Raw genomic sequence first — 27,994 nt, forward strand, 5'->3', positions numbered from 1 at the left:
TTTCTCCTCATCTCGATCCTAAATGGCTTACCCCTTATCCTTAGACTGTGACCCCTGGTTCTGGACTTCCCCAACATCGGGAACATTTTTCCTGCATCTAACCTGTCCAGTCCCGTCAGAATTTTATATGTTTCTATGAGATCCCCTTCTAAATTCCAGTGAATATAAGCCTAGTCAATCCAGTCTTCATATGTCAGTCCTGCCATTCCGGGAATCAGTTTGGTGAACCTTCGCTGCACTCCCTCAATAGCAAGAATGTCCTTCCTCAGATTAGGAGACCAAAACTGAACGCAATATTCAAGGTGTGGCCTCACCAAGGCCCTGTACAACTGCAGTAAGACCTCCCTGCTCCTATACTGCTATATGCAAATATAATACCGACATCGCATTGAGTAACGCAGAATCTCACCTCCCAACAAACCCTTTGTTATAATTTCTGGATGTGGCCCAAATTTAATTTAATCCTGGTTTGTAGTTGTTGTTTCTGTTTGGAATGTTTCCTGTGTTGAATGTGCCATCTATCACTGTGGTGCAGATCAGTCAATTAAAGGAGAAAGAGGAGCTAGCTTTATTCACTTGGCTGTGCCGTTCCATTGTGTCTCTCCTCTTTAAATTGAAGGGACCCACCCACGCACCCTGTCTCCTGTATATCCTGCACCAGCTTAGGTCACAATGGAGCCTATAATATTGTCGAGGAAATTTAGCTTAAATTAACTCAGGCGGAGACTTTCAGAATTTGCTTCGAGAGAAGTTTATTACTAAAGCTAACAAGATATCTTGGAGAGCTTGCTTGGACCGTACCAAGGCAAAAACTCTGCCGTACAGGCAAATTGTCCCTATCTTTATACAGAAATTGAATACAGAAATATAAAAGGAATCTTATTCATTAGTCCTACGATTACAAAGGTCGTCTCGGGAGGTACACACTCTATCTTTCCTTGCATAGTTTCTCTCTGTTCACAGTCTGATAAGAAAAGGCAAAAGGAGACTCCCTTTTAATACCAGATGGTCACCTAGTTGCATCTCTAAGTTTCAAGGCTAAAAAAGCGTGGCTATTTTTCTAGTCCTATTATTTCTTTAAGCATAGCAAAAACAGAATTTAACCCTTCCCTTTTCCATAAGCCATAGATTCATAGATTCTTTCTTCCACAATTCCCTCCTTGTTGATCTTTTTATTTTTTAGATCAACACAATTTCCTATATTCTCTTCTTGAGCAAAAGGGGTTTATTACTTGACTAATTACATTTTTTTTATTTTATCCACATTCCGCAAAGGATTATTAATAATACAAGCATAACCACACCTACGATTACTATGGGGTGTATAGCAAGCTTCAGTACTGCTGTAGCTTTTGGGGACCATCCGGTAAACACATCCCACCAGTGGTGTACTGTCAAAGAGGTGACGTCGTCTGCGATTCTTACTAGTTGCCCCTTCTTGTAACTCATTTCGACTCTAAATTGGTGGATGTCTCTGCCTTGCTTTGACAGAGCTTCCTCAATTTTCTTGTCATTCCGTATCAAATTGTGCAGTCTGGTCAAATTAATTACGGGGGTAAGGGTTCAATCTTGTGCATAGACAGATATTTTTCTACATTTTTCCACTTCCCAAAGGTATAAGTTCTTTTTACTTCAGGATCATACAGGGTGTAGACTCTTCTCACGCATTTATTAATGGGGGGTTTATACAAAATTCCATCCAGATAGACAGGTTTATTTCCTGTCACACAGATCTCATTCTGTCCTATTTCCGTTATATCAGTGTCATATCAGTGTTAGCTTTAATTCCCATTTACATACTCTAATGGAGTGCTGCAGTGAGCATGGTTTGTGTATGGCGGTCTGATAGGGACATACCATTCCGAATGGCCACCTAGCACATCCCCTCTGGTACTGTGTCATATTCTTCTCATCGACCCAATCTCCTTTAAATTTTGGGCAATATTTTCAAGTCCAAATATTTAATACAAGAGCAGGTACAGTTCTTCAGCTAGAAGATGGCTGTTTTCTTAGTCAGGCGACCGTAGTACGTCCTGGTTCAATGCCTTTTCCTTCGGCTGTAATTCGTCGGGGAAATAATATTTACAGCGGGTTGCATGCACCCAGTTCGGGTGCTTTTCTAACTTCAAAGCGGTTCGTGTTATGAGAATTATCTGATACGGTCCTTTCCACCTAGGAGAAAAGGATTCTTTGTTTAATGTTTTTACTAACACTTGATCTCCAGGCCTGAAAGGTGCATATTTCCTTCCGACGGGGGCACCTGTGTCTGCTTTATTTGTTCATGCAGACTTCTTGCTATTTCACACATGGCCTGAGCATACTTTAGTGATTTTTCATCATTCCAAATTAATGCTATTTTTTCATCTGCCAGTGGTGGTTTTACGCCAGTAGGCATTGGTTTTCCCAATAAGGCTTCACGTGGTGTTAAATCAGTGTTTCGGTTTTTCTGGTTTCTCATTGTATACAATACTAATGGTAAGCCTTCTGGCCACTTCAGTCCAGTCTCCTGACATACCTTAGTAAGGGTAGATTTTATTATCCCATTTACTCTTTCTACCATTCCCGAGGACTGTGGCTGATATGGTATATGTAACTTCCACTGGAACCCTAACGCTTCTGCAAGGTTTTGCACTATTTTTCCGGTGAAGTGGGTTCCCCTGTCACTGTTGATTCCCATAGGTATCCCATATCTTGGTACTATTTCTTTAAATAGAATTTTTACTACTGTTCGGGCATCATCTTTCCTAGTGGCGTACGCTTCTACCCACCTTGTGAACATATCTACTATGACTAATAGATACTTAAGACCTGAGACTGGAGGCATGTGGACAAAGTCAATTTGCAAATTTTCAAAGGGCATACTTGGTTGGGGTAGATGATCATATCCAGCAGGTGTTTTACCTCTGTTATTTTGTTGACAAATTTGGCATGTTCTAGCAACTTTCTCAATTACTACTGTTATTCCTGTTGCATACCACTGTGCATTAATAGCATGTATCATCCCTCCTTTGCCCATGTGAGCCTGACCGTGTGCTAGGCGAAACAGGGGCAAAAATAGAGATCTAGGGCAAACAGTTCGCCCATCAGGGTGATACCAAATGTCGTTTTTTTAAAAAACAACCCTGGTTTTCCCAAGTTCTTCCTTCCTGCATGGTAACTTGTTGGGCTGTTTTAAGTTGTTGGATGTCAAGTACCTGTGGAGGGGAAACTGAGACTGCTTGAAGGCAGTCTGCCTGTGCCGAAGCGGCCTGTTTGGCTGCCTCGTCAGCCCTCCTATTTCCTACTGATACTCCATCCTCACCGTTGGGTGAGCTGCACATTTGATAACGGCTACCTTACTTGGCAACTGAATGGCGTCTAATAGATTAAGCACCAGTTGAGAGTGCTTAATATGCTTTCCACCAGAGGTGATAAAGCCTCTGTTATTTCTACAGTTGTCCAAAATCATTGGCCACACCAAATGCATATCTAGAATCAGTATAGATATTAGCAGTATGATCTTTAGCTATTATACAAGCTCTAGTGAGGGCAAACAATTCAGCAGCCTGAGCCAAGGTTCCGGGAGGCAGGGCGAATGCTTCAACAGTTTTGTAGGGATTTACAATAGCATAGCCTGCCAAAAACAAATCATCCGACGGCCTATGTGATGATCCATCCGTATAGAGACTAAGATCAGGATTGTCCATGGGCTCTGTGAGCAAATCTGGTCTTGGTAAAGTGGCTACTTCCACCGTTAACAGACAATCATGCTGGTCTGGATCCTCTACTTCTTTAGTAGGGAGAAAGGTGGCTGGGTTCACTACCGGTGCACATCGAAAGGTGTAGTTAGGGTGTGACAGCAGTAATACTTCATAACCTGTTCTTCGAGACGCTGTAAAGTGTTGTGTGGCAGCTAAATTCAAAAGTAATAACACAGCATGGGCTGTAATGACAGTACATGGATGATCCAAAACAATTTCCCCCTCCATGTTCTTGGGTTAGTACTGCTGTTGCAAATCCTTCTTTCTCATTCACATACATCTGAAAAGGTTTACCATAATTCGGAAGTCCCAACGTTGGAGCATTAGTAATGGCTTTCTTTAACTGTTTAAATGCCTCCTCTCTCTCTGGGCACCACTCCACCTTGGGTGGGGCATTATTCAGGGCAGCTGATCTTAGGACCGCATCCCATTCTCGATCGGGGATCCATTGTCTACAGTACCCAACCATCCCTAAAAATGACAAGATATCTTTCTTTGTCTTTGGTATGGTGGCCTTTTGAATTGTCTGAATTCTTTCTGGTCCTAGCTGCCTTTGCCCTTGAGATATGTGAAAACCCAGGTACTGGACTTGAGTCTGACAAAATTGTAACTTTTGTAACGACACTCGGTGCCCTCTTTCACATAGGTGCTGTAACAGTTTTAGGGAGTCTTGCATGCACCTGTATCCGTGGCTAGGAGCCACAAGCAAATCGTCCGCATACTGCAGCAGTACAGACTGGTCTGATAATGAACAGTCTTCAAGGTCTCTTTTTACTGCTGCTGCATATACTGCGGGGCTTTCAGTGTATCCTTGGGGCAACCTGATCCATGTGTACTGCTGCTTCTTGTGGATGAAAGCAAACAGATACTGACTCTCTTGATTTAACGGGATAGAGAAAAAAGCTGAACACAGGTCTATTACAGTAAAGACAGTTGCTGTTGGTGGCATAGCAGATAGTATAATGTTGGTGTCCGGTACCACAGGGGTGATAGCGACTACTATCTTATTAATAGCTCTCAGATCTTGCACAAATCTCCATTCATTCGGCCTATTAACCTTTATCGGAGTGTTACACGGGCCCTGTGTCTTTTCTAAAACTCCTTGTTCCAACAATGCAGAAATGACTGGCTCTATCCCATTTTCTGCCTCTGGAGGCAGTCTGTACTGCCTAATGCTTGGTAACACGGCATTCTTTATCAATTGTACCCGATGGGGTACTGCAGAATGTACTTGCCCAACATGATTCTTATGCTTTGCCCAAAGTTCAGAAGATACTTGATTCAATGCCATTGGCAGCTTAGGGCTTGGTTGTTCCGGGGGTTGCTGTTTTTCAAAAGTGGAGGCATGATTTTTACCTTTCCACTGGAGAATCTCCCTGTTGTGGGTGATAAAGTCTATCTGAACATTTTGCAATTTTATTACTGCCCAAGGTTGATAGCCGTGTTGCTGTTTTTCTCTTTCTATTCCTACAATCATCGGACCCATATCTTTAGGTTTCGCTGGTGGTTTTACAGCCAAGGTCAGATGAGGTGTCGAGTTCGCTTCTCTAAACTGCTGTTGCTGTAAGGGTGTCAAACCGATGGCTACCCCCAATCCTTCTGGTCCAAAATAAATGCGGGGCGTAGCTTCTACTGTTTCTTCTCTATTTAAAAAGGATTGTACCAAACACTGGTAAGTTTCAGCTTTTTGACGAGTGTACCAGGCTGTACAGTGAAGCTGAACTGCCTCAAAGCTTGTCAAAATTATATACATCAATTCTTCAGTATTAGAGTCAAATTTAGCTTTTAAGTTTTGTATAACTTCATGTATCAAGGGGGAATAGTAGTTGCCAATCAATTGCCAACAATAGAGGGCAGCCTTTTTTTTGTTATCCTCCCTTTTCTCTTTTTTAATCCCATTAAAGAACTGATGAATATTATTTGGAGGGAGCTCCATGTACATTCCTTCCTTTGTGCAATAAATTGTGGCTCCTAGTTTGCACAAAGTCTATCTTCCCAATAAAGGGAGCGGTGTTGTTTTGGAGACTATCAAAGTCTCATCATTAACTGATTGTCCTTCAATTATCAATTTGGTAGGTTCAGATAAAAATTCTTTCATGGGGATACCGGCCACACCCAAACTTAAGACGGTGGTGTTGCTTACAGGTAATCCCACAGAGGATGGTACAGAAGACATAGTAGCACCGGTATCCACCAGGAACTTCACATAAGTGTCTCCTACTTTTACTACTGCCAGAGGGTTTTCTTCTATGTCTGCCAATAAGCGGAGGGCTGGCGCCTGTACCACTAAGTCTCCGGGGTATCCCTATGCTGATTATTCTGTGCCTGTCCTCGTCCCTTTTGCTGATTTACTGACCTGATGTTTTAGCCTTATTTTCCTTATAGGTAAATAGTCCCCCTCTATCCATGTTAGCCAGTACTGTAACTGTCTCTTTCCAACTTTTTCCTTGCCAGTCCAAAACCCTTATTTTGTATGTTCTTGCTTGTTGTGGCAACATACAATTTAACAAGGTTTGCACTGCCAAAGGTTCATTTTGATCCATTGGTATTCCTGCATGCTCGTCCCAACTATTTTTCCATCTGCCTGCAAAATCTATTCTTCTGCTTTCTGCAAGCAGCGGGTGACTTCCCCTATATCTCCATGCTTTTTAGCTCCCTTTAATAAATGGTACAGGTTTGCTCAAGCCAGTTGTGAAAGGCTACTGGCTTCTTAACAGGATTAGGGGCAGCTGATATCATATCCCGAGCTTCCCCCGGTGTCCAGGGCTTTAGGACAGCCGTTGTTCTGATCATTACACGGGGGCTTGTGTCGTGGGGGTAGTGGGGGTAGTGGAGGAATCGGCCTGTCTTATCCAGCTGAGCGGCCACTATTTCTATAATCTCCTGCCAATCATCCGGCTTGGTGGTTGGAAGACGGGGATATAAGCCGACAGGGGAAGCGGTCAAAACCGAGGCACTCGGGGGCTGTAAGAGGGAGGGGGCTTCTCCTTACCCTCCTCCTCTTTCTTTTTATTTTTAGGGGCTGGTGCCTCTTTGCCACCTCTGTCCATTTTTTAAAACAATTCTCCATATAATCTTTATCCCAACTGGGGTCCCCTGCCCCATTTTTGGTGGTCTGTCTCCATTCCTCAATTAAGGACAATTTAAAACTTCCTCCATATGGCCAATCCCCATCAGACCAACCGTACAAATCGCTACTAAACGTTACCGCGTATCTGTCGTCTCCTGTTTCTTTAATTATAGTGTCCGCCGGCGAGCCGGGCGGCACAATGGGATCTCCTACCTTCTCTCGTTGCTTTACTACCTTATGGATTCTTTTCTCAGTCTTAGGATGTACTTTCATTCTTTCAGTTGAGAGGTCGTCCTTCTTTCCTTTTCTAGGAACTGGGCGCGAGCGCCCTGCTCGATTAGAGCCGTTTCCCATTCTACCGGGTGCAACGTCTCGCGATCTTTTCTGAAATGAGAGTTAGGACAATCCTACAAAATATACAATAATTTACAAAGCGCTCACCGGTGTTCTCTCTTCCGCTCAGCTCGGGGTCTCCTTTTGCCTTCTTGTTATTTTAGCTTCTTAGCGGTAGCTACCTTATGCCTCACCCTCTCGGGGATCTCGGCGGCCCGTCCCCCTTTCAGCTAGGACGGCCTAGGCACCTTCCTCCTTTCAGCTAGGAAGGTCCTTAAAAATTCCTCTTTTCTTTAGAATCTGTCGAGGAAATATTCCTCTTTTCTCTTTAAAAGTTAAATTTAGTTCTTTTGGATCTCGTTTTTTTTTTTAAGAGATCCTGCCGGACTACGCCAGAATCTGTCGAGGAAATTTAGCTTAAATTAACTCAGGCGGAGACTTTCAGAATTTGCTTCGAGAGAAGTTTATTACTAAAGCTAACAAGATATCTTGGAGAGCTTGCTTGGACCGTACCAAGGCAAAAACTCTGCCGTACAGGCAAATTGTCCCTATCTTTATACAGAAATTGAATACAGAAATATAAAAGGAATCTTATTCATTAGTCCTGCGAGTACAAAGGTCGTCTCGGGAGGTACACACTCTATCTTTCCTTGCATAGTTTCTCTCTGTTCACAGTCTGATAAGAAAAGGCAAAAGGAGACTCCTTTTTAATACCAGATGGTCACCTAGTTGCATCTCTAAGTTTCATGGCTAAAAAAGCGTGGCTATTTTTCTAGTCCTATTATTTCTTTAAGCATAGCAAAAACAGAATTTAACCCTTCCCTTTTCCATAAACCATAGATTCATAGATTCTTTCTTCCACAAATATGCACTCATTTCCACAATGATCTGAGTTAGCTTTCCCGCGATCGAGAGCTCGCAGCGTTAACGACTTCATAAAACCAATACTGTACGAGTCGATCAGAGTTTGGCACATTTTCTCCCGGGCATTAACAAACATATAATCCAGGCTGACACTCCACTGCAATACAGAGGGAGACTTTCAGACGAGACGTTAAACCGAGGCCCCGTCTGCCCTCTCGGGTAGACGTAAAAGATCCCGTGGCACTATTTCAAAGAGCCGGAGAGTTCTCCCCAGATTCCTGGTCACCATTTATCCCTCAACCAGCATCACCAAAACTGATTAACTGGTTATTTAGCATATTGCTGTTTGTGAGATCTTGCTGTGCACCAATCGGCTGCCATGTTTGCCTACATTACAGCAGTGACAACACTTTACTAGGCCCATGCAATGGAGCCTGGTCTCCAATCATCTTGGATCTCCTTGCCATTGGACCAAGACCTGGCTCTGCCAAGCCCGTGTGGTAGCTGGTGTGCAATGGCCACCCCACGTTAGAAGAAGTCACATACAGGCATGCACGCAAACGGTGAAAGGAACCCATGCCAACCCAAGCACCCCACCCAGCCGTCCTGCCAACCACTGTCTGCCCCACCTGTGACAGAGACTGTAGGTCCCGCATTGGACTCATCAGCCACCTGAGAACTCGTATTAGTGTGGAAGCAAGTCATCCTCGACTCCGAGGGACTGCCTCAGGGAAGAGTGACTACACTTAATAATTGCTATATTTTTCTTTTTCCATCTTTCTGTGCGCAAATTGGCTGCCGCGTTTCCCACGTTACAACAGAGGCAACTCTTCAAAAGTACTTAATTGGCTGTAAAGTGCTTTGGGACGTCCGGTGGTCGTGAAAGGCGCTATAGAAATGCAAGTCTTTCATTGCTCATAGATAACGAGCCTGAAGTACAGCTGTGACATTTAGCCGGTGCAATAGATACGTGTTCAACACGGCGCGTCCCTTTAAAGCCACTGGCGACACAATTCCTGGTGGCAAATCCAGATAATTATGGCTGGTTGTAAAAGTCAATTCGAAGTTAATTGGACCCACTTGAAAATCTTTGGCGCCAGCTCATAACAATCTCATAATCCTTGACAATGAGATCAGGGCTGGGGTTGCCAAGTCCCCAGGAATCTCCAGGCATTGAAGATTGATCTCCAGGACTATGCTGTGAGCAAGCACACCAGAGCAAAATCATAGAGGCGTTGAAAAATGGTGTGTTTTTTTTACATTTTCTTCAAATACGTCTGTTTATTAGTTATAAAAATCTTGGACAATGGGGAGGGGCGGGTGCGAGTGAGAACGGCTGCTTGACAGACATCCTCCAATCGGGTAACGAAGAGTCCATTTGCTTTGCGATTGGTCGTGGGAAGGCGGGGCACGCGATGATGGACATGCCGACTGACCAATGGCGGGAGCAACAGGGACAGGGTGGTGGGAGGCACGAGATAAAGAAAGGCTTGCATTAACGTAGCGCCTTTCACGGCCACCGGACGTTCCAAAGTACTTTACAGCCAATGAAATAATTTTGAAGACCCTTGTCTCTGTTGTAATGTGGGAACCACGGCAGCCAATTTGCACACAGCTCCCACAAACAGCAATGTGATAATGACCAGGGTGCAAAGGTAAATATTGGCCCAGGACACCGGAGATAACGCCCCTGCTCTTCTTCTGTGGGAGCTTGCTGTGCGCAAATTGACTGCCATGTTTCCTACATTACAACAGTGACTACACTTCAGAAAGTACTTCATTGGCTGTAAAATGCTTTGGGACATCCTAAGGTCAATCGCTCCACCATTAGGAACCATGCCTGAGCCCCAAGCCTCTCCACCTCTCTACCTCTCTTCACCTTTAAGACGCTCATTACAACCTACCTCTTTGACCAAGCTTTTGGTCACCTGCCCCAATTTCTCCTTGCGTGGCTCGGTGTCAAATGTTTGATAATTGCTCCTGTAGAGCCCTTGAGACGTTTTTTTAATTCATTCCTGGGATGTGGGCGTCGCTGGCAAGGCCGGCATTTATTATCCGTCCCTAATTGCCCCTTGAGAAGGTGCTGGTGAGCCGCCGCCTTGAACCGCTGCAGTCCGTGTGGTAAAGGTGCTCCCACAGTGCTGTTAGGGAGGGAGTTCCAGGATTTTAACCCAGCGACGATGAAGGAACGACCGATATATCTCCCAGTCAGGATGGTGTGTGACTGGGAGGGGAACGTGGAGGTGGTGGTGGTGTTCCCATGCGCCTGCTGCCCTTGTCCTTCTAGGCGGTAGAGGTCATGGGTTTGGGAGGTGCTGTCAAAGCTGTACTACGTTAAACCCCTGGCAACCAAATTTTAATTTTAATTATGTTTACGGTTAAAAGTTAATTTGTTTCCCGGGATGGCTGGACTGACATATGAGGAGTGACTGGATCAACTGGGCCTTTATATACTGGAGATTAGAAGGATGAGAGGGGATCTCATAGAAACATATAAGATTCTGACGGGATGGGACAAGTTAGATGCGGGAAGAATGTTCCCGTTGATGGGGAAGTCCAGAACCGGGGACACAGTCTTAGGATAAGGGGTAGGCCATTTAGGACTGAGATGAGGAGAAACTTCTTCACTCAGAGTTGTTAACCTATGGAATTCCCTGCCACAGAGAGTTGTTGATGCCAGTTCATTGGATATATTCAAGAGGGAGTTAGATATGGCCCTTACGGCTAAAGGGATCAAGAGGTATGGAGAGAAAGCAGGAAAGGGGTACTGAGGGAATGATCAGCCATGATCTTATTGAACGGTGGTGCAGGCTCGAAGGGCTGAATGGCCTACTCCTGCACCTATTTTCTATGTTTCCATGTTTATATTATGTCTGCGATTACCATCGAATAACTCCACGAGGCCTTGTACTGTGAGTAAGAGCTATGTGACTTCAGTCCATTTAATGCGACTGTAAAGTGAGGGGCCGCATGGCTGGCTGCCTTTTATAGGCCCCTCTACACCTGGGCAGGTTACCCCTGGGGCCTCCAACCGCAGCGCCCTCAGGTGGTTGATCGTACATGGTTACATGGTGAATACAAAGAGTTTGCATACATGACAGTTTATTTGCCGGTTTTAGTGCCCCCTTTAATAAGGGGGCGCCTGATTTATGGTTTCAACTTAAAATAGTTGTACTCCGTTAAAGGTGCTATATAACTGCAAGTTGTTACAGTCGTGAAAGGCGCTGTATAAATACAAGTTCTTTGAGTCATGAGCGGGGTAGTATTCCCATTAGATTGAGAGACATGTGCAACAAAGGGCCTTATGGTGACCGTTGCACACCAGCCACCACACGGGCTTGACAGAGCTAGGTCTTGGTCCAGTGGCAAGGATTAACCAAGACGACTGGAGACCTGCTCTGCTGCACGGACCTAGTGCGCACACATATCGCAGTGTGGGCTGGGCCCGTGCTGCCCCTGGGCCCTCGCCTCTCCGGGGCCCCGATCACATCCCTCTACAATCTTTCGCCGCTCCTTCGCCCCAACCTCGCCGCTCCTGCTGTACCTGTCCACCATTAGTGCCTTTTCAACATGCGGACGTATTGCAGTATTCCACTATACCATGCATATTTTTACTTCATGGCATATTAGGATGGAGTAGTGCAAGTTGTAAAAATCCTAACCTGCAATTAGAGTGTCCTATGTGCTCTTCCTCCTCCACCGAGTTGAAATCACAACTCATAGTTCTGTTTGGTACTCTAGCTGATATTTTTCCCAGAACCTCAAATGGTGCAACATGCTGCAGACCTACGTATTCGTCTCTGCCTACTATCTACAGGCTTTTAATAACAACACTTACTGCACTTCCAAACTATTGCTTAGCTCTGAAGCTCTATAGGATATCCCAAAAGGGTGAAATGTGCTATACAAAAAGTCCAGAACCACGGGTCACAGTCTAAGGATAAGGGGTAAGCCATTTAGGACCGAGATGAGGAGAAACTTCTTCACTCAAAGAGTGGTCAACCTGTGGAATTCTCTACCGCAGTGAGTTGTTGAGGCCAGTTCGTTAGATATATTCAAAAGGGAGTTAGATGTGGCCCTTACTGCTAAGGGGATCAAGGGGTATGGAGAGAATGCAGGAAAGGGGTACTGAGGTGAATGATCAGCCATGATCTTATTGAATGGTGGTGCAGGCTCGAAAGCCGAATGGCCTACTCCTGCACCTATTTTCTATGTTTCTACAGACAATGGTGCACTTTATTTTTCACTGCGGTGGCTGTCAGTCAGTGACAAACTCAGCCGAAGGGGAGGTGCCTTTTTAAGAAGAGACAACACCCATTCTCAGATGTCATCATTCTGCGTCGCTTGATCCAGCTGCCTGTATCAAGTGTGGAAGCCGGGCAGGTTGCAGAGTGCTGGGAAGAGAGTGTTGGATCTGTGAGTGCTTGGGAACACGGAAACCGACATGCAACTGACCAGTGGAAACTGGCGCTTAGGGAGTCTCATCTGAACTCTTATTATTGTCTGGTTTTCATTTTGAATGCAAATGTGCATTTTTTTTTAACAGATAAAGAGGATTGCACCCATTTACTGATTTTCCCCTTTTTAAGCGATCATGTCTAAATCAGCCAGGAATCAGCGCTCCGCCCGCTCCGACAAGCGCTCCTCTCTGGCCAGGATACCCTGGGTGGTCGTCTTGCTCTCTGCTTCCTTCGTGCTCGCCGTCCTCTGCATTATTTGGGGGCTTTACTACACAGGCGAACAGCCCGCAGAAATGCAGGCGGATTGGAGCCAGCGAAAGGTAGGTGCCTCCCAGTAACACAAAAAAATTGCAACATTGAACTGCAACAGTGTGAGTGGACCAATCACAAGCCGCAGCTGCCCTTGTTACATGTTGAATGAATTTCATCTTAAACTCTATTCTGACTTTGCTTCTACAAATTCGGGTTATATAAATTCCGATTAATTTAGGTATAATTCCCCTGTAACCATGCCTTGTAATATCTGTTGGAAGTCCTGTTAATTACACCCAGGGACTGTGGGCATGTATCAGATTCTATCGACGTGTCGGATCCTGATTGTAGGGCGATGGGTTTGATATCTCTTTCGAAAAGTCGCTCAGTTTTTTAAACTTTTTTTTGCAGAATTTTTTTTACCGGTTTGTATTTCCCCTTTGTAGTCTAACGCTGCAGGTTTTTTTTGTCTTATTATTACATTTAGAAATGTCACTCCAATTGCTGCATTTGACCAAAAGTAAAGAACCAGATGGAATTTTTTAATATATGAGTTGCTACGTTGTAAAAAATATATAAAATAAAAATAATTTCTACTTTTGGGGCAAGATCGGGTGATGCAGTTAAGATAGAGATGCAAGATTAAGTTTATTTACAGCCAATTAAGTACTTTTGGAATGTAATGTAGGAAACACGGGAGCCAATGTTGCGCACTGCAAGCTCCCACAAACTGCAATGTGATCATGACCCAGATAATCTGCTTTTGTGGTGGAACAGGCTCGAGGTGCTGAATGGCCTGCTCGTGTTCCAATGTTTTGGAAGAGCAGGGAGGATTTGGGGGTTCGGATTCACCAGCCACTTGCCTGGATGAGTGCAGCTCCAACAACACTCAAGAAGCTCGACACCATCCAGGACAAAGCAGCCCGCTTGATCGGCACGCTACCCACCACCTTCAACGTTTACTCCCTCCATCACTGGCGCACCGTGGCTGCAGTGAGCACCATCTACAAGATGCACTGCAGCAACTACCAAATCTCTTTAGAAGGACAAGGGCAGCAGGCGCATGGGAACACCATCACCTCCAAATTCCCCTCCGAGTCACATACCATCCTGACTTGGAAATATATCAGCCGTTCCTTCATTGTCGCTGGGTCAAAATCCTGGCACTCCCTCCCTAACATAAGAACATAAGAAATAGGAGCAGGCCATAAGGCCCCTCGAGCCTGCTCCACCATTCAATGAGATCATGGCTGATCCGATCAGGGACTCCGCTCCACTTCCCTGCCCGCTCCCCATAACCTCTTATCCCCTTATTGTTTAAGAAACTGTCTATTTTTGTCTTAAATTTAAATTCGCTGTCTCAGAGAGCTTCCACAGCTCTCTGAAGCAGCAAATTCCACAACGCTGTGGGAGCAACTTCACCACACGGGACTGCAGTGGTTCAAGAAGGTGGCTCACCACCACCTTCTCAAGGGGCAATTAGGGATGGGCAATAAATGCCAGCCTTGCCAGTGACACCCACATCCCTGAGCAAATTTTTCAAAAAGACCATTATAAGCAGCACCCCAAATGGAAAAGGTAATTAAAAAAAAAAAAAGGAATACTAGGTTTTATTGCAAGAGGTATATCATATAAAAGTTGAGACATAATAATGAATCTCTCTAAAACCTTACTGTGACCACAAAGGAAGACTTGCATTTCTATCGGGCCTTTCAGGTCGTCCCAAAGCGCTTTAAAGCCAACTAAATACTTTTTTGAAGTGTAGCCACTGTTTTAATGTAGGAAACGCAGCAGCCAGTTTGACCACAGTTGAAGTATTGTGTACAATTTTGAGCTCCATAATTATAGGAAGGATATTGAGGCAATAAGGGTATGGCACAGATTCACTCTGCTGCATTTATGTAGTGCCTTTCATGACCACCGGATGTCTCAAAACGATTTGCAACCAATGAAATACTTGTGGAGTGTAGTCACTTTGGTAATGTGGGAAACGCGGCAGCCAATTTGCACACAGCAAGCTCCCACAAACCGCAATGTGTGGGTGGCACAGCCACAGCTGTTGTTGGAACAGAAGTTATTAAGGCGTGACTTGATCGAGATGTTTAAAGTTTATGAATGGATATGGCGGAGTAGATAGAAACCAGTCTAGAACAATTGGAGGTAGATATACAATTAGGATCGAGTGGGAGAGACATTATTTACACAGGGGGATGTGAGGCTGTGGAATGCACTGGGTGTTAGTGACCCAGTGGGTAGCACCCTCGCCTCCGAGTCAGAAGCTCGTGGCTTCAAGTCGCACTCCAGAGACTTGAGCACCAAAATCTAGGCCGACACACCCAGTGCCGTGCTGAGGGAGCGCTGCACTGTTGGAGGTGCCATCTTTCAGGTGAGACGTTCAACCGAGGCCCCGCCTGCCCTCCTCGGGTGGGTGTAAAAGATCCCATGGAAAATATTTATTCCTCAATCCACATCACTAGATGTTGACCAGATGATCGGGTCGTTATCACGCTGCTATTTGCGGGAGCTTGCTGTGCGCAAATTGGCTGCCGCATTTCCGACATTGCAACAGTGACTACACTTCAAAAGTACTTCATTGGCTGTAAAACACTTTGGGATGTCCGGTGTTCGTGAAGGGTGCTATATAAATGCAGGTTCTTTCTTTCTTGGAGACCATGTCAACATTTAATAATGGGGTTAGAGAGGTAGATGAAGGAAGTAATGGGACATGGGAATAGAACTGGAACATGGGTTTGGGATACTACTCCCATGGAAGATAAACACTGACATGAAATGATTGGACTGAATGCCCAGTTTCCATGTTGTCATTTCTATGTTGCTACCTTGGGATAGACCGGGAATTAAAACTGGGATACTGTGGTCTGTTTGGATTGGGCTCAATTCAGAAAGAGAATTATCTTGAGTTTTTAATAATGAACTATTTTCATGTAGGGATGTTGTGGCCAGTTACAAGAGTTTTGGGATGGCATTGTGTCCATCTTGTCTGCTGGTTTCTGTGAAATTCACTCTCGTTTTCCACCCTCCGTAAAGTGCAGCTCACGCCAAACTCGGCTGCCCGTTTCCTAACTCGCACCAAGTCCCGTTCACCCATCGCCCCCTGTGCTCGCAGACTTACATTGGCTCCTGCTTAAGCAACGCCTCGCATTTAAAATTCTCATCCTCTGTTTTCAAATCCCTCCATGGCCTCGCCCTATTCTATCTCTCTAACCTCCTCCAGCTTCTCAACCCTCTGAGATCGCTGCGTTCCTCCAACTCTGACCTTTTGTGCTTCCCTGATTTTTAATCGCCCCACCGTTGGTGGCTGTGCCCTCAGTTGCCCCTGCCTCAAGCTCTGGAACTCCCTCCCTAAACCCCTCCACCTCTCTCTCTCTCTCTCCTCCTAAGACGCTCCTTAAAACCTACCTCCTTTGACCAAGCCCTGCCCTAATATCTCCTTATGTGGCCCGGTGTCACATTTTATTTGATACCGCTCCTGTGAAACTCCTTGGTATATTTTCCTGTGTTAAAAGACGCTATATAAATGAAATTTATTGTTGTCTCAGTTCCCCATGTTCAGGTTGAATGAGACTCTGTTGTGTTCTTAAATATTTTTGTTTTCTAACAGCTTGAGCACAAACCCAAGAGTATAATGTCAAGTCAGGTGAGGCACCTCGCCTCACTCATCGACTTCCATCGCCTGTGGAATGTGTTCTTGGTGCCAATGCTAATCGAGCGATACCCGGGGTCAGAGGGCATTGAGCTTGTCCGGCAGGTGGGTTGCCAGCTGAAATATTTCCTCTTCTTTTTTTTTCCCTTCCTATTTCAGCGTCAACTCCCACGATTCTCAAGGGGACAACTGATGGGGCCCAAGCTCAGGCCTGAAGCCAAAGTGGAGCTGAAGGGAGTTGTTACAATTAAGGTCACTTCCCAGTACTCTATTCACGAGAAGCTACTGCTGTATAGTGTGATCAGCCATCATAGGCAGTCCCTCGAAATCGAGGAAGACTTGCTTCCACTCCAAAAGTGAGTTCTCAGGTGACTGAACAGTCCAATACAGGAATTACAGTCTCGGTCGCAGGTGGGACAGACAGTGGTTGAGGGAAGGGGTGGGTGGGGAGTCTGGTTTGCCGCACGCTCCTTCCGCTGCCTGCGCTTGTTTTCTACACGCTCTCGGCGACGAGACTCCAGGTACTCAGCGCCCTCCCGGATGCACTTCCTCCATTTAGGGCAGTCTTTGACCAGGGACTCCCAGGTGTCGATGGGGAGGCTGCACTTTATCAGGGAGGCTTTGAGGGTGTCCTTGAAACGTTTCCTCTGCCCACCTGGGGCTCGCTTGCCATGTAGGAGTTCCGAGTAGAGCGTTTGCTTTGGGAGTCTCGTGTCCGGTTATGCGGACAATGTGGCCTGCCCAACGGAGTTAGTCAAGTGTGGTCAGCGCTTCGATGCCGGGGATCTTGGCCTGATCGAGAACACTGACGTTGGTGCGTCTGTCCTCCCAGAGATTTACAGGATCTTGCGGAGGCATCGGTGGTGGTATTTCTCCAGCGATTTGAGGTGTCTACTGTATATGGTCTATGGTCCACGTCTCTGAGCCATACAGGAGGGCGGGTATCACTACAGCCCTATACATCATAAGCTTGGTGACTGTGATATCTCCATGACATCTACAACAGAACCTGTTGGTGCACTGTTTTCATATGTTAGAGGGAATAATAAGTGCAAGGTTGTGTGGTTCAGGCTAAATGGCTAAAATGAATTTATTGGAAGAAGTAAAGTTATACAGAAGCATAATATATGATTCATTAAAATAATGTGCTTGGCTCCTGCCCATGGAGGCTCTCAATTAAGGTCTACTGTATCTGAGTCACTCAGAGGCGGTTAGATGCTGTGGTAAGTGATGGATAGGTCTCTATGGAATGTATAATATTCTTAAGTGGGCTTGACAGGATAGATGCTGAGAGGTTGTTTTCCCCTGGCTGGAGAATCTAGAACTAGGGAGCATAATCTCAAGATAAGGGGTTGGCCATTTAGGACTGAGATGAAGAGAAATTCCTTCACTCAGAGGGCTGTGAACCTTTGGAATTCTCTATCCAGAGGGTTTTGGATGCTGAGTATTCAAGACCAAGATCGATGGATTGTTCTAAGAACATAAGTAGGAGCAGGAGTAGGCCATTCGGCCCCTCGAGCCTGCTCCGCCACTCAATAAGATCATGGCTGATCTTCGACCTCAACTCCACTTTCCCGCCCGATCTCCATGTGCCTTGATTCCCCTAAAGTCCAAAAATCTATCGATCTCTGTACTGAATATACGCAACAACTGAGCCTCCACAGCTCTCTGGGGCAGAGAATTCCAAAGATTCACCACCCTCTGAATGTAGAAAGTTCTCCTCATCTCCGTCCTAACTGGCCAACTCCTTATCCTGAGACTGTGACCCCTGGTTCTAGACTCCCCAACTAGGGGAAACATCCTCTCAACATTTACCCAGTCAATCCCCCTCATCCTGTCTTTAAAATTCTACAGGGTGTCTGTTGCTGCCAGTGGATCTGTATCCCAGCTTAAGTTTGGATGGGGGAGGGAAATTTGAGAGGAGCTTTTACCCTAAGCTCTGGAACTTCCTCCCTAAACCCCTCTGCCTCTCTTTCCTCCTTTTAAGGTTCTGCTTAAAACCGACCTCTTTGACCAAGCTTTTGGTCATCTGCCTTAATTTCTTCTTATGTGGCTCGGTGTCAAATTTATCTGTTTTGTCTTATAACAGAAAGCTGTGGAGGCCAATCACTGAATATATTTAAGAGGGAGATAGATAGATTTCTAGGCAAAAAAGACATAAAGGGGCATGGGGGAAAAAGCAGGAATATGGTGTTTGAACTATATTCAGTGACCTGGCCTCCACAGCCTTCTGTTATAAGACATGGTCATATTGAATGGTGGTGCAGGCTCGAAGGGCCTACTACTGCTCCTATTTTCTATGTTTCTATAACACTGCTGTGAAGCACCTTGCGACGTTTTGCTACGTTAAAGGCGCTATATAAATACAAGTTGTTGTTGTGCTCCGACGGTATAACTGAAATGTTGTGCTCGTGTTCCCCTGCAGCATATCAAAGGGCACCTAGGGTCGCTATCTGCCCAGTGGACGGTGGAACTGGACACGTTTGAGGACAGCACCCCCCACGGCACGCAGACCTTCTCCAACATGGTGGCCACACTTGACCCTGCCGCCCGGCGCCGCCTGGTCCTGGCCTGTCATTACGACTCCAAGTACTTTCCCCGCGACGACCAGGGGCGGGCCTACGTGGGCGCCACTGACTCGGCTGTGCCGTGTTCCATGATGCTGGAGTTGGTGCGCTCGTTGGACAAGGAGTTGACCAAGCTCAAGGACAAGGTAAAAGTGCCATTCGAGGCTTGTTCAGGACAACGTAGGAACCGGGTACGGTAACGTTACTGGACTATTAATCCAGCGACAGAGTGATGTCGTCATCAAGGTCCAGGTCGGTACATGGGCAGGTATAGCAGGAGCGGTGAGAGACTGTGGCGGGATGTGATCGGAGCCCAGGAGAGGCGTTAGTTTGGGCCCAGGGGCAGCACGGGCCCAGCCCACACTGTGCGATGTGTGCGCGCACTAGGTCCGTGCCGCAGAGCTGGTCTCCAGTCATCTTGGGTACCACTGGACCAAGACCTGGCTCTGTCAAGCCCCGTGTGGTGGCTGGTGTGCAACGGCCACCCCACGTTAAAAAAATCCACCCACGGGCATCTTCCACCCTTCAGGATGTAGTTCGGGATCCGGAATATTAAGGTCCTTCATTGAAACACCTGTGAACTCATCCCTTTTTGGCGTGGAAGCAAGTCATCCTCGCTTCGAGGGACTGCCTAGGATGAATAATTCAGAGGCATGATCCAGAGACACGAGATCAAATCTCACCACGGCAGCGTGGGGGAATTGAAATTTAAATCTGGAATTGAAGAAAGCTAGTGTCAATAATTGTCGGCAAAAACCCCTCTGGTTCACTAATGTCCTTTTTTTAAGGAAGGAAATCTGCCGCCCTTACCAGGTCTGGCCTACATGTGACTCCAGATCCACAGCTGTGCGGTTGACTCTGAAACTGCCCTCTGAAATGGTCTAGCGAGACACTCAGTTGTACAAGGTAGCTCACCAGCACTTTCTCGCGGGAAGTTGGAGATGGGCAATAAATATCGGCCTTGCCAGCAACGCCCACATCCCGTGAACGTGGGATTATGTGGCACAGAAACAGGTCATTCGCCCCAGCCAGTCCGTGCCGAACAAATTGTTTTTTTTTAAAGTTCACTCAGCCCCTCAAGGCTGTTCCTCCATTTAATTAGAATGCACACTTGCCTCGGAGTCAGAAGGTCGTGGGTTCAAATTCCACTCCAGGGACTTTAGCGCACAAATCTAGGCTGACATTCCAGTGCGGTGCTGAAGGAGAGCCGCACTGTCGGAGGTGCCGTCTTTCGGATGAGACGCTCAACCGAGGCCCCGTCTGCTCTTTCAGCTGGATGTAAAAGATCCCACGGGCAGTATTCCGAAAAAGAGCAAAGGAGTTATTCCCGGTGTCGTGGGGCCAATATTTATCCCTCAATCAACATCACTGAAACAGAATGGCTCAGAAATTCCAGCTTCCCCAGATCCGTACGGAGTGTGTACAGACCCAGGAAGGCATCGCAAAAGCTGGTTTTCAGCGCACAATGCGCATGTGCTGAAAACCGTCTTTTCCGATCTGTCACGCTGGAGCTTGACGGATCTAACTCGTCCCCACAGTCAGGACATATTCATGGGCTAGATTGCAGTATTTACCCACATCTTGCCCAGCGGATGTCCTGAAAACTCTTGAAACTGATAAAAGTAGGCGCATAGCCAACTTTTACAGGCATAAAAGTTTTAAAATACAGAAACATTTAAAAATAAAATTATAAAAACACACATTTTATTGTTTTAAAAACCCTCCCCACTACGGTAAGTTTATTTTAAACCACAATTAAAAATAACGTTTTTAAAAAAAAAAAATTGGGAAAATATTTATTTATACAATAATACATAAATAACTAATTTAAATTAATAAAAATATGTGTTGTATTTTTTCTATTAGTTTTGTGAGTTTTAGGGAGGGGGGGGGTTTCTCATTCATAATAATGGGAACTCCAACTTAGAGACATTATTATGAATGAGATACTTTACCTTGATTGGCTGCCCAGAGCCATGTGACTGCAGCGCCAGCCCTGCGTATGTCCTGACGTGCACGCGCTGCGATGCGCAGTCAGTGGAGGCCTCAGGACCGGGAACTCGTGTGGGCGCAGCAGGAACAGGTAGGTGCGCGTCTTTTCTTAACTTTTTTTTTCCTCGATCGCCCGCCGGAAGCAACCGACTGAGATTTCTGGGCCACGATCTGGTCATTATCACGGTGCAGTTTGTGGGAGCTTGCTTTTTGCAAATTGGCTGCCACTTTTCCCACATTACAACAGTGACCACACTCCCAAAGTACTTCATTTGGCTGTAAAGCGCTTCGAGACATCCGGTGGTCGTGAAAGGTGCCTATATAAATGCATTTTTCAATTGAGCCTCAGCCACAAAGCTTTTTTTTGGGGGCGGAGGGGTGGTGGAGTTCCAGATTACCACGAGGAAGGGATCTGGGGGTGAGGTCCAGGGTTGACGCACACGAGTCCCGTGGTTGATCTCCGATTAAAATAATTTCTCCTTGGTTTCCGTTCCCAGCGACTTCTGTGTTTTTTTTCCCCCAATGTTAATTATTTTACAAGCAGCAGTGGCTCAGTGGGTAGCCCCTGAGTCAGAAGGTCGTGGGTTCAAGTCCCACTCCAGGGACTTGAGCACACAATCCAGGGCAACACTGTAGGTCGTCGCTTCACAACCAATGCGGCACTATTTTGAAGTGTAGTCACTGCTCGATCCTCCTGGTCACATTGTCACTTATGGCCTGGCGGTTTTGCCTACTCTCTGGTGGGTGGTCTCCGCGGAGTAGTTCCTATGGCATGGGCATGAAATAACTGGAAAAAACTCCTCCCCCATTTCTGGCGTGATGCAAACAACCTGGAAAGTGGAAGGAGTTGGGTGACTGGGTACTCAAGCCAATTAACCATCCTAACCTAGTTCATAATAAATTCGGACCCGACACCAATAGATTACAGTTAAGTCTTTTATTTGTCACCCAGCAGAGATCAGCAACAATTTGTGCACAGCAAGCTCCCACAAACAGCAATGAGATAAATGACCAGGTAAACAGTTTTTGTGATGTTGGTGCAGGGATTAAATATTGGCCCAGACACCACTGAGAACTCCCCTGCTCCTTTTCTTCGGACTTGTGGCCGTGGGATCTTTTACGTCCACCTGAGAGGGAAGACTGGGCCTCTGTTTTTACGGCGCCTGCACTAGGAGTGTCAGCCTACGTGCTCCGATCCTGGAGCGGGTCTTGAACCAGTGACCTTCGAACTCTGAGGTGCGAGGGCTACCAACCGAGCCAAGCTGACACTAATAATTATTTTCCTCTCTTCCCTCTCTCTATTATACAGAAGCTGGACCTGACCCTCCAGTTGCTGTTCCTGGACGGGGAGGAAGCGCTGGTGAGTTGGACTCCCACCGACTCTCTGTACGGCTCACGCCATCTAGCTGAGCGCATGGCAAGGACCAAACACCCGGGGGGCTCCTCCAGCACCACGCTGATCGACTCGGTGGTGAGTTTTTGTTCGATATCAGAATGGATGTGCACTTGAAGTAACCGACAGGGCTACGGACCAAGAGCTGGAAGGTGGGTATAGGCCGGATAGCTCTTCCGTGCTGTAAATTTCTATGATTCTATGAATGCGGGCGACATTGGCAATTTATTGCCCCTCGAGAAGGTGGTGGTGAGCCGCCTTCTTGACCCGCTGCAGTCCGTGTGGTGAAGGTGCTCCCACAGTGCTGTTAGGGAGGGAGTTCCAGGATTTTGACCCATCGACCATGACGGAACGGCCGATGTATTTCCAAGCCATGATGGTTTGTGACTTGGGAGAGGATCTTGGAGGTGATGGTGTTCCCATGTGTTTGGGACAGTGTAGAAGGAGCTTTCTTCTGTATTTAACCCCGTGCTGTACTTGCCCTGGGAGTGTTTGATGGGACAGTGTAGAGGGAGCTTTACTCTGTATCTAACCCCGTGCTGTACCTGCCCTGAGAGTGTTTGATGGGGCAGTGTAGAGGGAGCTTTACTCTGTATCTAATCCCATGCTGTACCTGCCCTGAGAGTGTTTGATGGGACAGTGTAGAGGGAGCTTTACTCTGTATCTAACCCCGTGCTGTACCTGCCCTGAGAGTGTTTGATGGGACAGTGTAGAGGGAGCTTTACTCTGTATCTAATCCCATGCTGTACCTGCCCTGAGAGTGTTTGATGGGACAGTGTAGAGGGAGCTTTACTCTGTATCTAACCCCGTGCTGTACCTGCCCTGAGAGTGTTTGATGGGGCAGTGTAGAGGGAGCTTTACTCTGTATCTAACCCCGTGCTGTACCTGCCCTGGGAGTGTTTGATGGGGCAGTGTAGAGGGAGCTTTACTCTGTATCTAACCCCGTGCTGTACCTGCCCTGAGAGTGTTTGATGGGACAGTGTAGAGGGTCCCTCTTCATTCCTGATCAGTTTCTCTCTCTGTTTCAGGACCTGTTTCTGCTTCTGGATCTTCTTGGTGTGGCCAAGCCGCTCTTCCTGAACCATTTCAAAAACACAGCCCGCTGGTTTAATCGGCTGGTCGGGATCGGTAAGGAACCAACTCCTTGAGCTTCCGCACCAGTAGCGCGGTCAAGCTCCCTTTCCCGTAAACGTTCTCCCATCCGCCCTGTGAAGGCGCTGACTCTGACGGGCTCTGGTCCCCACTCCCTCGCCCGCCTGGCCGTTTCATCGTGTGCCAGGCCAGGCAGCGACCGCTGGCGGGCTGGTTAACCAGGGGGGGGAATCGCCGTCTAACCTGGTCCTGCCCTCACCCCGCGCGCTTGCGAGCCAAAGGGGGGGGGGGGGTGGGGAGGGTGGTGGGAGGGTGGTGTTTCTCAATTATCCTCTGGACTAGGAGAGAGGACGGAGAATCAGCCGACCTTCAGGACCCTCATGTGAGGAGGTAACGCGGTTGCATCTCACTGAGTCGCCACCTTCACGAGGAGGCGGGGAAATTTGGAGAGGAGGGTGGTGTGTGGGAGGTGGGGGACAGTCTGTGCGTGTTGTACGTGTGAGAATAGGGATTGGGTGTGGGGGAGTGGGAAAGAAAGAAAAGACTTGCATTTATATAGAGCCTTTCACGGCTTGCTGGACGTCTCAAAACATTTTACAGCAAATGAAGTACTTTTGGAGTTGAATCATATTGTAATGTAGGAAACGCGGCAGCCAATCTGGGGACAGCAAGCTCCCACAAACAGCAAAGTGATAATGACCAGATAATTTGTTGTTTGAGAGATAAATATTGGCCAGGGCACTGGGGATAACTCCCCTGCTCTTTTTCGAAATAGTGGCCGTGGGATCTTTTACGTCCACCTGAGGGAGCAGACGGGGCCTCGGTTTAACGTCTCATCTGAAAGACGGCACCTCCGACAGTGCGGAGCTCCCTCAGCACTGCCCCTCCGACAGCGCGGAGCTCCCTCAGCACTGCCCCTCCGACAGCGCAGCGCTCCCTCAGCACTGCCCCTCCGACAGCGCAGCGCTCCCTCAGCACTGCCCCTCCGACAGCGCGGAGCTCCCTCAGCACTGCCCCTCCGACAGCACAGCGCTCCCTCAGCACTGCCCCTCCGACAGTGCGGAGCTCCCTCAGCACTGCCCCTCCGACAGCGCGGAGCTCCCTCAGCACTGCCCCTCCGACAGCGCAGCGCTCCCTCAGCACTGCCCCTCCGACAGCGCGGAGCTCCCTCAGCACTGCCCCTCCGACAGCACAGCGCTCTCTCAGCACTGCCCCTCCGACAGTGCGGAGCTCCCTCAGCACTGCCCCTCCGACAGCGCGGCGCTCCCTCAGCACTGCCCCTCCGACAGCGCAGCGCTCCCTCAGCACTGCCCCTCCGACAGTGCAGCGCTCCCTCAGCACTGCACTGGGAGGGTCAGCCTAGATTTTTGTGCTCGGGTCCCTGGAGTGGGACTTGAACCCACGACCTTCTGACTTGGAGGCGAGGGTGCTGCCCACTGTACCACTGGCTGACACTGTCCCAAATGTGTGCGTCGGGGGGGAGTGGTGTGCGTGGGAGGGGTTGTCCAGGATGTGCGCACGCAGACTAACACTGGCCTCTTTCTCTCCCTCCCTCCCTCCAGAGAAGAGGCTCCATAAGCTGGGTCTGTTACAGCTGCATCCTTTAGAGGTGACGTACTTCAACGGAGACACGCACTACGGCCCCATCGAAGACGACCACGTTCCCTTTTTGCGGAAAGGTAAATAAAGGGTGATCGGTACCTATGCTGGCATTTATATTTGGCAGGATGGTGGGGGTGGGGGGGTGCTGTTCATGTCTCTGGCTCCGAGTTGTGTGTGGGGGGGATGCTGCGATTACGTAACTCTGCTCGCTGTGGAGTTTTTCATTCCCCGATTCAGAAATCCTTCGCCTAATACTAGGCGATCTCCAGTATTAACACCTGGGGAGTCGAGAGCAAGTGAAGGGTGCTTTGAGGGTGTGGGGATAATTGGACAACAGCAACTTGTATTTAGATAGCGCCTTTAACGTAGTGAAACCTCCCAAGGCGCTTCACAGGAGTGTTATGAGATTAAAATATTTGACACCGAGCCGCATAAGTAGAAATTAGCGCAGGTGACCAAAAGCTTGGTCAAAGAGGTAGGTTTTAAGGAGCGTCTTGAAGAAGGATAGCGAGGCAGAGAGGTTTAGGCAGGGAGTTCCAGAGCTTGGGGCCCAGGCCCATTCTGTCCTTGTCTCTTTTTTCATATTTCAGTCGTAAAATCCTGTGTCCACATTTATAATTAAAACTGCCCACATCAACTGGTCGTTTGTAAGTGCAACCTCTTGCCATTGGTGGCACTGTAAGTACACCCACTTCCCATTGGCGATGTTGTAATCACTCCCTTTTTCCATTGGTGGTGCTGTAAGCACAGCCTCTTCCCGGTAGTGATGCTGCAGCACCTCCAGTGGTGGGAGGGTGGAATTACACTGTGACGAGTTTACATAGGCAGTTGCCATTATAAATAGGGATACAATAATTGATGATGGAAGAAGATTTTTAAATCTATTACAGTTAGAGGAGCATGAGAATTCAGCCAGAGGCGGAGATGGTGTCCGGGAGACGGAATTAGTTTCCAAGCAGTTTTGTCACCAACGAAGGGCTTTTTTTGGGAGATTTCTGGGAACGGTGAGGGCATATGCGGGGGTTATGGGGAGGGCAGGTGGGGTTGATCCCTCTGAAAAATAAAAAGTGACAAGTCTGTGCGGTTTTGACGCCTCCTGCGTTCCGTTTCCAGGCGTCCCAATCCTACACCTGATTTCCACCCCCTTTCCCCGGGTCTGGCACACGATGGAGGACAAGGCCGAGAACCTGCACCCGCCCACCATCGAGAACCTCTGCAAGATCCTGAGCATCTTCGTGGCGGAGTACCTGGGGCTGTAACGGCAGGCCCCTCGTTGTGGGCATCGGGGGGGGGAGGGGTTCAGTCGCAAACGGCAGCTCCTTGCACAGAGCGGAGGCCTTTCCAATCGAACTGTTAACGCACACGGTCTGCGGTGCACGTTTGGGGCAGTGTGAATATTCTCGGCTTGGTCCACGGGCTGCCTCGACGGTGCTTTGAATCTTTCGTGTATCAATGGTCATGTGTGCTCCACTCACTCTCTGTCCCTCACTCTCATTGTCTCTCACTGTGTGTGTGTGTCTCTCTCTCTCTCTCTCTCTCTCTATGAATGGCCTTTTCATCCTTTGTCTCTGTCCCCCTCTCACGTTGTGTATGTTTTTATCTCAGTTTCTCTGGTTTATATGTGTTTCTGTGTATGTGCCTTTCTCTCGAATGTGTGCACACTGTCTCATTCTGTGTACATGTGTCTTTCTCTGTACGTGTATCGGACACTCTGTAGTGATGTTTCATTCCATGCATGTCTGACTCTATCTCTCATTTAGTATACGCGTGTGTCTCATTCAGTATACATATGTGTGTCTCTCTCTCTCTCGCTCTCGCTCTCTCACACATTTGGTATATATGTGTCCCGCTCGTGCGCGCAGAGAACCTTTTTGCATGTCTGTGTCTCTGGAAATCCCTGCTACAATGGGATGCAACTTTGAGTGTGTCACTCACCTGACTCCGATGGGCATGATACTGTCTGAAGGTTTATTTTGGTGCGGCATGTGTTGTGTCTGGGCGAGACGAGGATGGTTGTGGTGAGCAAGACACGATCACTGTACCTGTTCCATTCGCGACATTCACTGACAATACGTACTCCACCGGCAAAAAGATATAGGCGGGAACGAGTAATGTGCAAAATTAGACTTTTCCCTTGTCTCCACCCAACTGATATCAGAATTGGACTGTGGGCTGTTACAGCCGCCTTTCATCCCTGATACTGCCAGGTTGATTGTCTCTGCCTTTTCCCATCATACAGTCAGAGGGGACACTTCTCTTTCTCTTCCCCCTCCCCCCGCCTCCCCTTTCTCTTCTCTCCCCCTCCCCCTCCCCCCCCCCCCCGACCCCCCTCATTGAGTGTGGCTCACAATGGACACTAGCTGGATTAGCTCTTGCCCCTGCGTGGGTACAATTCCGTGGCACTGATCGATACTATTTGGAGGAGGGAGGGGGTTGGGTGGGCAGAATGAATCGAGGTGTGCTCGCCTCACCCCGACGGCTTGGCTCGGTTGATGGCTCTCCGACCCCCTTGAGTCAGAAGGTCGTGGGTGTGAATCCCTCTCCAGGATTGGAACAGGCGGAATGGGCTGGACCATCCAGTGCAGAACCGAAGGGGGTGGGGGGGGGGGGGGGGGTGGGATTGTGTGTCCTTGCTGTCGAGACCCCTTGAACCGAAGCGTCATCTGTGCCTTCAAGGTCCCGTGCCGCCGTTGGAAGAGGAGCAGGGAGCGACCGGCCCAAGCATTCATCTCGCCTCTATTGGTGGGATCTTGCTGTGTGCCAAAATTGGCCTCCGTAATGATGGCATCTGTGCTTGTTTGTGCGAAGTGTTTTGAGACGTTGTGGATTCCTATGTAAACACCAGTGTTACCATTACCGAACTGCCTGGTGGGCAAGGAAGCTGTACCCACATCCTGGGTCTTTGCTGCTCCCATTGTTCAGTAACTCCAGGCCTGGCTGATTCTTCTCTTTTCTGCCCCCTCCC

General features: G+C 47.7%; 1 protein-coding gene across 2 annotated transcripts; it reads left to right on the top strand.

The window, feature by feature from the left end:
• Nucleotides 1–12,355: 12,355 nt before the first annotated feature.
• On the top strand, nt 12,356–27,616 carry qpctla (glutaminyl-peptide cyclotransferase-like a). 2 transcript variants are annotated; one of them, XM_070867755.1, is made up of 7 exons: nt 12,356–12,787; nt 16,342–16,488; nt 18,809–19,096; nt 22,252–22,413; nt 23,364–23,463; nt 24,990–25,106; nt 26,143–27,616. In XM_070867755.1, exons 1-7 carry the CDS (start codon nt 12,602–12,604, stop codon nt 26,286–26,288), a joined length of 1,146 nt encoding a protein of 381 aa, XP_070723856.1. In that variant the 5' UTR covers nt 12,356–12,601; the 3' UTR covers nt 26,289–27,616. The 2 variants fall into 2 exon arrangements, with proteins under 2 accessions (XP_070723856.1, XP_070723858.1); XM_070867757.1 differs by lacking the exon at nt 12,356–12,787 and adding an exon at nt 12,933–12,957.
• Nucleotides 27,617–27,994: the final 378 nt, after the last annotated feature.

This window comes from Pristiophorus japonicus, chromosome 26 (genome assembly GCF_044704955.1).
Source record: "Pristiophorus japonicus isolate sPriJap1 chromosome 26, sPriJap1.hap1, whole genome shotgun sequence".
NCBI classification, from domain to species: Eukaryota; Metazoa; Chordata; class Chondrichthyes; family Pristiophoridae; genus Pristiophorus; species Pristiophorus japonicus.

Coding starts and splice junctions, on each gene's coding strand:
- qpctla (XM_070867755.1), top strand. CDS start 12,602: ATGTCTAAATCAGCCAGGAATCAGCGCTCCGCCCGCTCCGACAAGCGC. Junction 22,414..23,363: donor CCACGCTGATCGACTCGGTG/GTGAGTTTTTGT, acceptor TCTCTGTTTCAG/GACCTGTTTCTGCTTCTGGA. Junction 25,107..26,142: donor CGTTCCCTTTTTGCGGAAAG/GTAAATAAAGGG, acceptor TTCCGTTTCCAG/GCGTCCCAATCCTACACCTG.